General features: G+C 43.8%; 1 protein-coding gene across 4 annotated transcripts in view; it reads right to left on the bottom strand.

Moving 5' to 3' along the window:
• Positions 1-2,010: 2,010 nt before the first annotated feature.
• The window catches only part of SEMA4C (semaphorin 4C), a 29,227-nt gene continuing 19,112 nt past the window's right edge, over positions 2,011-12,125 (bottom strand). For all 4 annotated transcript variants that reach the window (XM_083184625.1, XM_083184622.1, XM_083184624.1 and 1 more), the window contains exons 2-15: positions 11,761-11,890; positions 11,317-11,468; positions 11,151-11,213; positions 10,940-11,038; positions 9,623-9,719; positions 8,568-8,684; positions 8,206-8,357; positions 6,876-7,051; positions 5,599-5,743; positions 5,162-5,384; positions 4,898-5,013; positions 4,625-4,782; positions 4,477-4,544; positions 2,011-4,349 (exon numbers count right to left, since the gene is read on the bottom strand). In XM_083184625.1, the coding sequence (XP_083040751.1) occupies positions 3,505-4,349; positions 4,477-4,544; positions 4,625-4,782; positions 4,898-5,013; positions 5,162-5,384; positions 5,599-5,743; positions 6,876-7,051; positions 8,206-8,357; positions 8,568-8,684; positions 9,623-9,719; positions 10,940-11,038; positions 11,151-11,213; positions 11,317-11,468; positions 11,761-11,854 (2,505 nt within the window). In that variant the 5' untranslated portion in view covers positions 11,855-11,890 and the 3' untranslated portion in view covers positions 2,011-3,504. The remainder of the gene's footprint in view (positions 4,350-4,476; positions 4,545-4,624; positions 4,783-4,897; positions 5,014-5,161; positions 5,385-5,598; positions 5,744-6,875; positions 7,052-8,205; positions 8,358-8,567; positions 8,685-9,622; positions 9,720-10,939; positions 11,039-11,150; positions 11,214-11,316; positions 11,469-11,760; positions 11,891-12,125) is intronic.

Genomic DNA, 12,125 nt, shown 5'->3' on the forward strand with positions numbered 1-12,125 from the left:
GATAGTCCAGCACTGGGGTGTAAATTCACACCAGGCACCCAGAGACTGTTGCCGCTGGATACAAGCTCATGATTATAAGAGGATAGGGCTGGTGTTAATGGGATTATGGGCTATTGATATTGTACATCTAGCACAACATTAATATGGGAGGATAACAGTACCTTCATACCAATCCCTGCACCCCAATGAGCAGCCGCTGTGCCCAGTTACACTGTAGCTATGACACCACATATAGGCAGCTGCGTAATGTGACCAGCACCAGTGAGGACGGTTCTCAGTGCCCCCATTACCTACTCCTCCTCCCAGCCTGCTCTTTGCCTCAGCTCTGTCATCTCACAGTACAGGGTCTCCCTGTAGTAGGTACAGCCACAGCATCTGCACAAGACGTCATCTTACTATGCCACTCCTCTATTAATATATTGCGCCAGCGCTGCCTCTCCCCCTGCCAGTTTTGTATAATTCCTCTTCAGACTCATCCCCACCCTTGTGTCTCTCCAGCCTCATCTCCCATGTTGTTGTAGCTCCAGCACCCAACCCCCTTCTGTCTTCAGCCCTGCATTGCCTATCCAGAATAAGCTAGCCCCTTTCCATCACTCACCAACAGTATGCTCTCTCTCCAGATCCAGCTTTCCATCTTCAAAATCTCCCCAATGTCTCTCGAGCCTTGCTCTATATCACCCAGGCAGCCATTCAGCCCTGCACAGTGTCTCCAAATTTAGCCTATCCCCTACCTCTGCATCAAGCCCCCTGGCTTATAGCCGACAAAAACCATCATCTTTGGTGTCTTGTGGGCTGCTGCTCCCCCCCTCTTCATGCCGGCGGCTCCTATATAAGTAGTGCATGTATCATTAATTCACACCTGCTGGGTCACAATGAAAAACAAACAGAGCTTCTGCAATGACAAGCAGAATGCATGCATAGGTAATCGATACAGCTCTGTGCCTTCCCGACAGCTGGCATCCAATCTGACCTATACCCTTGGTTCCAGTTTTTCTATTTTGCCAGGTTATTGGTGGTGCATACAGCGGTATCCCGGGGTTTTACCCTCTTACACCTCCACTGCCTAAACTTCCAACAGTAGGACTCCAGACTCTCGCAGCTTTACTGACCCTTCCCGCATACTAACCCAGCCCAGCAGCTCCTAAACCTCCCCCCAGTGCCTGAACCAGTAGTAGCCAAATCCAGTCGTCCTCGAGAGCTGCCAACAGGTCACATTTTCCAGACAACCTAGCTGCTGCACAGGCGCACTCACTGACACATTTTAGAAGATCCACAGGTGGAGCCAATTGCTTCACTTGTGAGGAGATCTGGAAAACATTAACTGTTGGTAGCTCCTGAGGACTGGAGTTGGCTACCCCAGGTCTAGACCAGTGGTTCTCAAATGTTTTAGAATCACGGCACCTGATAGGCTCAGAATTTTATCCACGGCACTCCTAGGCCAAAAGTTTTTTATAGAGTAATTCCAAAAAATGTATACGAAATTAAATAACATCTTTAGGTTTATTTATGTAGTGAGGGACAAGTTTTGCTTAATGTTTGTCCACATAATTTATGTTTGGCAGCCACAAACACTGGTTTTGCCTATTACATTGACAATAATTAAACTGAATTGGTCCTAGCCCACCAACTCAGGCCACCCTAAGGTGCCCAAATAGTTTGGGAACCACTGGTCTAGACTAAAAGATGTGCCGGACCATCTACAATCTGTACTTAATACAGACACTTACCCATAAAAAATTATTGTAAAATGATTGGCAAATATTAACTATTATTAAAAGGCCAACAGGACTTTTTCATAAAAACAACCTAATTACTTAAATATTTTATAGAACACTAAAAGTATAAAAGAAAAATAAATACATAATTTAATAAGGTGACTGAAGTGCAATTACCATATATTATATAATATATATTGGACACAGTGCTCCAAATCACAAAGCGAAAGAACAGTGTTTTGACGGTATTAAGTTATATACAGTATTTAAAAAAAAAAAAAGGAATAAAATGGCGCTTGTTTAAATTTTCTTTTTATTTTCTCAATATAAAAATACTTATTTACAGGAAATAAATATATTTTAAAAACAGACAAATAAATTACACAGTGAACTAACGAAGGGAGAAGAGATTCGGGAAAGAGCGTGAGAACAGAGAAAGTTATTTACAGAATTGAATGGAAAAAAAAGATATTTTTAGCGTGCAGATCCCAAAAACAGTGAAACGGATATGTATATACAGAGCATGGCTCTCGTCCCTCCCTTCGGCCACTCGCAGACACACAAAGAACAAGAACAAGGCATTTGGCAGAGGGTATAAACCACACAACTTCTGGCCTTCCTGAAATGTTGAGTGACTGCAGTATTGTAAAGTGTGTGTGTGTGTGTGTGTGTGTATAGGGGGGTTGGGCTTAAAAAAAAGGCAGACCATTCTGTTGTAAGTGTTACTGGAATGACACGGATTCACAAAGAAAAAAACAAAAAAAAAAATGTTTTATAGGATTGTCCCAGCTTTCAGAACTATGGAATAAAACATTGCAAGTGGCAATAAGAAAGTTTATGTATATATAAATATTAATACATCCTCACATTCATTTTCATATGTCCAAAGACAAGTCATTTACACGAACACTCAGCAACCAGGCTGGGCTGCATCAAAATGACGTGATAGCGGTCATTTCGGATGTGGAGGCAGGAAGAGGAGGGGTATCGCTGGGTCTGGAAGGGGAGCAGAGACAATGTAATTATATACAGCAAGAATTGGACTTTCTTTAGCTTTGCCACAAACATGGAACCGCTCTCTCTCTCCACACAGGCTTTGGGCAATGTCTACAGAAGTTGTAGACTTACAACTTAGAGTTTAGCACAGTATGCTGGGTCTTGTAGTTCCACACCAGCTTGTAGGGCCTCAGGTTTCCAGCCTCTTTTCAAATACACAGAAATTGGTCATGCCACAAAAGAGGTTATGTGGGGTTGGTCTCTCAGGTCATTGTAAACGTTAAGCATACAGATGCTATATAAAACAGTAACTTTTTTCACTGCCCGACACCGTAAAACCAGCTGTAAAGAAAGACTGGCAACCAATTGGTTAAGGATTGATCCCCGCACCAGCTTCGGCAGGAAGAGTAAACAGGCTGCCAAGACATCTATCTTATTGCTGCTCTGGCAGAGGATTACAGGAACAGGAAGCTGGGCCGGTCCTCCTATCGCCTCTGCCGTTGCCCATGTGCGCGCCACTTCTTGCAGGAAAGATTCCCCCATACTGATCGCTTTCTGGAGTCTCAGAAATGGGACGTAGAGGTAATGTGACCTGGCACGTTGGGGCAAAGGGGTAGCCACTTAAGTATTCACCTCACTTTCATTATGTCTGTAAGTGGAGATGGTGGGGGAGAGAAAATAAGTTTTGGCTGCATCCCTCCCCCAAACCTCCATTCCCTGAGGTAGTTCAGAATAGTAGGAAAAAAATAAAATAAAAACCAGTGCAAACGTTGCATTGTGGTAAGAGGGTGTGTCAGACAGAGGATTCCTCTGGATTGGAGTCCGGCAGAGCCTGTCTCTGCTTTAGCTTCCACCTCAGTTCTTCATTGAGTTCTCCTAGTGGTGGCCGTTCTTCACTCGCTACCCCACCCAGTGTAAGCCGTATATACCCATTGCTGTTGGAGCCTCGGACTCCTGACAGAAGCATGTGGTTAGGGGAGAGAAGTGGCGGGGATGGCAGTGGCTGGCCAGGAATCCCATTGCCCGACGGAGAGGAGGAACCAGTGCTGTTCTGACACAGTGCATGACCTGGAACAATCTTCAGTGAACCATCAGAATAGTAAAAAGAGGAGGGGTCCCATAGTTTCTCATCGGAATCTGCACTTGGCAGGCATTTAGCCATTTTGGGTTGTGACGGCAACTGGATGGGATACACAAGTGTGTTCTCCAATGACTTAGAACCTTTGTCCATCTCATCCTGTAATTTCCTCCGTAGATAGACAACAGCCAGAAACAGGACCAAGCACACAGCTCCAAGGCCTATTACCATCATCCAAACCAAACCCAAACCATCCATGGGAGCACGAGATTCTAAAGTGAGGGATGGGGAAGCCACCACGCTGAGCTGGTAATGCTCAGAGGCCATGCGGGAACCCTGTTCAGCTGAATAGCAACAATACATGCCGGAATGGTGAGCAGCGACTCCAAGGATGACCAGAGCCTGCAGGGTAAGGTCATAAAGCACAGAGTCGTTTTCATCCTGTGCCAACTCACGACCATTCAAGGTCCATATGGGTTGTGCCAGATTGGAGGTCAGCTCGCAAGGGAGAACAACATTTGTGCCAATGGCCACTGTCAGGTTCTTCGAGGATGGCTTCGCTGGAAGAAAAAAAAAATAGAAAGATTTAAAAGCCATTCAACATTTCTAGCAATTCAACATTTCTAGCAATACTTTATTTATAGTAACTTATCATGGTCATTTAACCAAGAAAGCCAATTTACTTACCAGCTTTCTTACTCTGGAAGTTGCACATTGAGTTGCTGGTGCCTTGCAAGTCCTGAAGCAACACATACCTATGGCGAACATGGGTAAATGTCAGTACATGCCGCAAACACAACCATTCCAAAACGTAAGCATTCCAACCATAACTTACTCAGTGGGCTCGTCAGAATGAACACAGCGACTGATGTTGCGGTTCCAGGCACAGAAAGGGTCACGGGCGAGCACACAATCTGCACAGGAGCGATATTTACTGCAGTCTGCCATGGCAAGCTGTACCAACCCCGACTGAGAACCAGCAAAGAGCACAGACTGGAAGAGAGAGAGAGAGAGAGAAGTCAGACAAAGGAGGAGTAAGCAACCACAATATAAGTGGTCAAGGAAAACACGAGGGCGATGGAGGTAGAAGCTTGGCAAAAGCTCTCACCGTTTGGGTAGAGAGGGCCAAACTGTGCACGGGATATGGTTTATCGAACAATTGAAGTTCTTCAATCAAATGTACAGTGGATCCATAACGAACAGCTTTGTTTAGCCAACCATTCCCTAAAATAAAACAAAAAACACACACAATGGAAGAGGAACTTCAGCTACATACATGGAAGTCAAAGCATCTCTCATTACAAACACATGGTCACACAGGTCAGGGTACAGCAATTGCCCCAGTGAGTGAAGAGCTCTAGTTAAGGCTGACCTGTTCCTATGAATAGGACATCATACAGCTCCCCATTTAGCCCTTGGGTCCGGTGTACTGCAAGTGTTGTGAAGTTGACTCCTTTCCTGACCAGCAAAGGACGCCCATGGACAGGCTGGACCAACTCATCCATAAGTGGGTGTTTCTTGGCAAAGTTGAGCACATTATCAGGTAGGGCCAACGAGCTGTGCATTCCGAGCTGCTTGTGGTAATCTGCGATGCACTGGAAGAGGAGATTACATTCATTATCAAATCCGAAATGGAGCTGGAAAAATATCTATTATATAATGAGAAACCCGGTTATCAATATGTTTATAACTTTCGAGGTCATCAGGAGATGACCAGAGCGGGCCCTCCGTGTCTGTAGTCTCATTGGAGGTCAGAACTGCAAACTATTTAGGTCCCCCCAAAAAATAACATTATTTCACCACACTTACCGATCCAGGTCGAGGGTCTGGCACCTTGTCCGAATAACGGCCCCACTTCTGGGCTTGTTCACGGTATTCCTTGTAGGGGCCATCAAAAACCTTTTGGATGTCTTGGATTGAGTACTGGCAGACTGCGGAGACAGCCACATCACCCCTAAAGCAGAGGGAGAGTATGTAAGTAAGGGAGCACACAACTACACCCAATTGTAATTATTTATAGGTCTTAAAAGAATCATTAAAAAAAACCCTAACGAGAAAAAGACATGTATATACACAAAGGAAAAAACTTTTTTTTTTTTTTTTAACATAAATGAATCCCAAATATACAATTACCAATACAGGTCTACATAGTTTCCTATAATATGTACTAACAGCTATGTACACCTGTATTGTAAATTGTAGATTTGGGATTCATTTATGTAAAAAAAAAATATTCAGTACTGCCCTAACTAAATATGGTAAGCGGATACCCAGATAAACTATCTAACCCGGTGGGTTTAATAGACATAAATTGGAGTATTTGATTATGTGTTCTAGGTTGGATATTCTAGGTTGTATATCCTTGATTATATATTCATGTTTTTAACAATGTTTATTTAATATTTGTAGATTTTTCTCTTCAGCTTATGCACAGTGATTTTTTGTTGTCACGTTGCTATGCCAACGGAAGCGGACCTGAGGGCGGCTGGTGATGTGGTCTCTACGTCATAGGGATTCAGGAGCACGCTGATTGATGGAGGAGGTGGCCCAGATGCACAGGTAAGCGCCATCTGTTGGCAGTAAGTTAAACTACATCTACTAGCTTTCGAAGGATTTGCTTCCAGCGTGCTTACTGGTATAATACATTTGGTGCCCAGCCAAGCAGAAGTATGTGGGCCATAAGGGGGCAGCACAGACCAATCTAAGCTACACTTCAGGAAATAAAATCTGAAAGTGAATTTGCTTCCATGGAATAGATATTGCAGATGTGAGGGCAGTAGCTTCACAGCACAATTTCCAGGCATTTCCAAAGGGTAACGTAACTACAATGGATTGTTTCCTGGCAGTCACACTCCAGATGCACATACATTAATGGAATATGTTGAACGGGCTGTCCCAATTTTCCATCGTTTAAATAGGTCTCTACATGGCAAATCGTTAAATCAGAAAGATGGTTCTTGCAAATTGATCTGTATTTCTTCAATGCTTGTTAAAATGGAAAGGGCTCACTACGCCTTCTGTTTTAGCATATACAATTTCCCGGTGACTGGAAGATCTTTATATAGTGGATAATAATGCAGACTCACCATCGTGCTTGGAAGACAGCGTAGAACTCTGTGGATTTCCAGTGCCCAGTTCTCAGTGTGAAGACCGACTGCAACAGGTTAAAATTAAGCTTTATTTCTGGAATGGAGCACACTAGCCGTGCCTTCAGGAAACTGGTCCACTTTCTCTGCAGAGTGCGAGCCCCTCCTAAATCCCCCTGTAAGACAATTATTACCCTGTTTAGAGGCAGCTCGATGAAAAAAAAAAAAAAAAACAAGCCCCACACCCCCCCCACCCCAAAAAAAGGAATCTGTAATTATAAAATGGGATTACAATTTAACAAATCCAGACAAGTATTAATGTGTGGAGTTTGTATTGTCTCCCCGTACTTGTGTAGGTTTCCTCCCACAATCCAAAAATGAACCCTAGAATGTCTGTGCGTGCATGTACATGTGGTGGGGAATATAGATTGTAAGCTCCACTGGGGCAGGGACTGATGTGAATGTTCAACTATACTCTGTAAAGCGCTGCGGAATATGTGTGCGCTATATAAATAACTGGTAATAAATATATACGAGGAGCAATATTGTGGAAAAGTTTCAAGACATAATAAATAATAATTAAAACAAAAATAAATAAAATCAGTGGGGGCATACATGAGTCTACACGGACCTGAATCCCACAAAACCATAACTGTACCTAAACTAAATAAAAAAATAAATAAAAAAACAAGTTTTAAAATGGTTCTAAAAATGAAAAGTGCAGCCAAAAGGTGTAGATTTTTGTAAAGAAATATACATATTTCCATTCTTCCCCTCAATCCCGTTTGCAACTTGATTTCCTTAAGTATAATTATGTGGCGGAATATTTGGTGCCAATCTGGACTTTGTGAAAGCTGAGGAACAAGTCAGCCAATTACTGTGAGCCCATCTGGTCTATGCCAACAGAGCAAGACCTAGAACTAATCAGTGCACCAGCACAAGTGCATCAGCAGCCTTCCCTAGACTCAATAATTAGAGGTCGGGGCGACATTTATCAGCGGATGATTGGGCGCAGAGCACATTCCCCTGCATCAGCCAACACCCAGGAGCATGGTTACACTAATATTGAATGTAAGCCAGCAAAACTCTCTCATAGTCTGTATATGTAAGGGGGTCCATTCCAGCGGGCCACGCCATCAACGGTGCATGGATAGTATGAAGCTGTTAATATATAAATATGCCTAAACTCGCAGATATAAAGGCAGCAGACAGACTAATAAAAAGTAACAATGCAGAGAGTTCCATCCACCCCCTAAAAGCTTACTGTAAAGATTCTAGATAGAACTTCCTTAAAGTCACCAACTACTTGTCATATTCAGAGGTCACTAACCTTACAGACTCGGGCCACCCGTGACACCACCTGCTCACTGGAGCAGTCATACTCTAGTGCCCGCTCGGTGAAGAAGAAATAGATCTTGTCATCGTCTCCAAATTCATTATCCAGGCTCTCAGGAACATGAGCAGAGCTGACAAAGTTTGCCTCTAGAAAGGAGAAAGGAGTAGGGATATAACAGTGTGCATATATTACCAGGGGAGGAAGAATGATGGTAGCAGGGGGCAGCCGGGAGCACGTTAAAGGGAACAAACGAAAAGTTATGGAGTGCGAATAAAATAATGAAAAATCAGGATATGAGGGGACAATGGCCAAGGTGTAGAAGGAGGGAAATGAGGTATAGGATTGTGGATCCTCACCATTTAGCCATGTTGCCAAATATTCTGTCTTTATACTGTTTTGCTGCCCCGCACTCCGTTGGATCACTGGCTCTGTTCCCAGAAAGTTGAATAATGTAGCCGAGTACAAAACCCCATCTGAAAAAAAAAAAATATTAAATGATATATATACAGAAGTACCAACACACTCACCATTCCTAAGAATGAGGTGCAAACAGCACCCACTTCCCAGGATGGGGTGCAGTGGCCTGTGACCACACACTCTAGTAAATACCCCCCAAGTATAAACGTGAACCCGAAGCGTGGCGAGGGGCAGCGGTACACGTCCTACTACCTTTTCATACCCCCACTATCCACGTCGGCATGGAGTTGATTTTATAAAGTGTGGCAAGCGCAGCGAGACCCGCGAGGGGACGCGGATACCTTCACAGGTATCCGCGTCTCCTCGCGGGCTTCACAGGTATCCGCGTCCGCTTGCCACGCTTCGGGCTCGGTGGCTCGCTGCTCTCGCCACACTTTATAAAATTAACTCCACGCCGACGTGGATAGTGCGGGTATGAAAAGGCCGTAGGACGCGTACCGCCGCCGCTCGCCACGCTTCGTGTTCACGCTTATACTTGGGGGGTGGCGTGGGGGTGCATTTAAGCATTGTAAGCACCCATTAGGGTGCTTATACAATTTATAATCGCATCCCATCGCATTGTATGCCATACAATTTAAAAATTGTATGACATTGTAGAACATCGGCCGATATCGCATGCCATCGGGTGTATGGCATGCGATGAAAAAAATCGGGCGACTAATTATCGTGGGCGCCGTGCTAGAGATAGAGAGATTATATATATATATATATATATATATAGATAGATAGATAGATAGATAGAGAGATAGAGAGATATATATATATTTATTTAAAGCTATGGATGACAAAGCATAAGCAATAATAATAATAATAATAACAATAAAAAGGAGGTGTAAAGTGAAATTTCACTAAAATAAAACAAAAGATTTTACAGAGCACCACCATAGAGCAAAACGGGCAATTCTCCAATTCATACTTTCAGACTCCTACTCACCTACGACGAGACCAGTGTGGCCAGTTGATGGATCGTATGGACACTTCCCCCTCCCATCCTCCAAGTTAACACTATCCAGAGTGTAGGATGACAGCTCCTGAGTAGGAGTAAAGAATATTTGCATGAGGCAGAGTAGAACGCCTGCCGAAATACTATGGCATGGGCATAATGGCTGGAAGACGTGCGCATTTGTGGAGGCTAATACAAATAAAACACAACTTGTAAAAATTGACTTCATTTCTATGTTTATATGAAGGAGTGTGCAAGCCAGGTAGCCTTAATATCATATGTGATAAGGACTGGGCAAGGAGACCTTTTGTAAGAGGTGGTGGAAAAAGACAGAGACCATTGCCTGTGTAAATAAATAGGATACATGGTGGCTTAACTGCAGCTACCTAGAATGGTCTACAGTCCCTTGGCCCCACCCACTGCAGTGGCACATGTCGCCGGTCCCTGTCATTCTGTAGGTGTAAACCCAGAGAACTGTAAAACATGTGTATGAATATATTTAGAGCAGCACATAAAGTCTGCAGCAATTACCATGGCTAAAAGTGGGATATTCACGGTACAGTATGCCGACTTGTAAAACTCTATGCAACCAGCCTTACCATAAGCTTCACTTCCTGCCCATCATTATCAGCATGCACTACACCAGCCCTGTGCTTGGTGAAAGTAGTGCATCTAAAAACAGACCGCTGTGCGCCCACACACACACACAAAAAAACTCTAATTCTGTGTACATGCCCTCGCTAAGCACCACTGCCACCCTGTTATCCCTCACACAACCACAAGGATTGCCATACTCTCCACTAGGGCCAGATGTATCAAGCTTCAAAAAAGTGATAAAATATGATCTGATTGGCTGGTTGTTCATCACTCTCTAACTGCCATGTTACAGGCTGGGTATGAAAAATGAGAGATAGGAGCTGATTGGCTGGTTGTTTATCACTTTTTAAAGCTTGATACATCTGTAAAACCAATCCACATAACGATGCCCCTCCTCATCATCCCAATAAAGAGGATATGGCTCTTATGGATACCTGACACCTTAGACAGTTTCACCCAATAATATAAATGAATACATTAAAAAATTGAGGGGTAGATTTATTAAGCTAGATGAAGTGATAAAGTAACTGGTTTTTATCACCGGCCAATGAGCTCCTACCTGTCATTTTCAAACCAAGCCTGTAACTTCACAGTTAGGAGCTGATTGGCCGGTGATAAATACCAGACACTTTATCACTTCACCAAGCTTAATAAATCTGCCCCTTAGATTTTATCCCGCTGCAACAGTTCAGGAGTAAATTTAGGACTCACTATGTAAGTACACTTGGGCTGGAAGGCGTAGGTCCCGCAGCTGAGGAGGTGAGTCTCATTATATTCTTGTAGGATTCGGATATAATTGAAACATTCCGTCTGCAATAAAGACCATAGTAACGTTAGAAGAAAGAGGGTCTCCGGCTAATAATACTATGCCTAGGGCAGGAGATACAATGTGCAGGTCTCCTCCCATCTTATCCCCTTTTACCTGATTGCTCTTTCCTTTATAGAAGCATTCCGCCTTCCTGTCTCTTGGGGCCTCCCATAAAATCTAGCGGAGACAGAAGCCAGGCATGATACAGTGATTTATGCCACATGGGAACAGGAGGATGGATACAAGTGCCGAAGAATAGTAGTATACTGCATTTTCTTACCGGTGGCCGCAGCTCCCTGCCTATGTTATTCATGTCCAGGGTAAATATGAGCTCTCGTGCACCCACATATAGTGCCCCCCTTTTTTCATCCAATGTTAGAGTCAGATAGTGGGATATGCCACTGTGCCAGGACTGGTGGAGTTCAGCGACACCTAAAATGTATACAGGAGGGGCAATTACTGAACAGCAGTCATCAGAAACACAGTATCCTTGCTTAATACCGCTCCCACCCATGTCTGCTGCAGGACACGTGACTTGTCACACGGGGGTAAATGTAGAATTACAGCATGACAATTACAGCATGACATCACCTCCCAGTGGAATATGAAGCACAAACATATGACATCAGCCATAAAACAGAGTGTGTTCCAATGTAACCGTTAAATCAATCTGCACGCTTCAGGAACGTTTGGCAGAGGGTGCGATTGTGGTGGCCAGTCTCACCTGAATAGCGCACAGTTTTTCGTGGCACCTGATTCCATCCTTGTACTTCTATACTTGAGAATAGGGCCACAATACACAACCACCGTGGAATCATCCCCTTGCCCGGTCCTCTGTTCCTGGGTGCGGGAGTCTGCAAAATGAAGAAAAAAAAAACAGGAGACGTTAATGGCTAAAAATACACAAGCACAAAACACAACACATCCGAAAGTGTTCTGCGGGATCAATTTTCTGAAGATATTAATGGTTGCTTCAATTCCATGGCTCTTTTCAATGGTGAGCTTGGAGCCAAGATCAGCCCAAATGCCTTCCGGTTTCACACATACGGGGAAATGAGATGTGAGTTCTATTGTACATGAGATGTTGCT

This window comes from Crinia signifera, chromosome 4 (genome assembly GCF_055691185.1).
Source record: "Crinia signifera chromosome 4, ASM5569118v1, whole genome shotgun sequence".
Taxonomy (NCBI): Eukaryota; Metazoa; Chordata; class Amphibia; order Anura; family Myobatrachidae; genus Crinia; species Crinia signifera.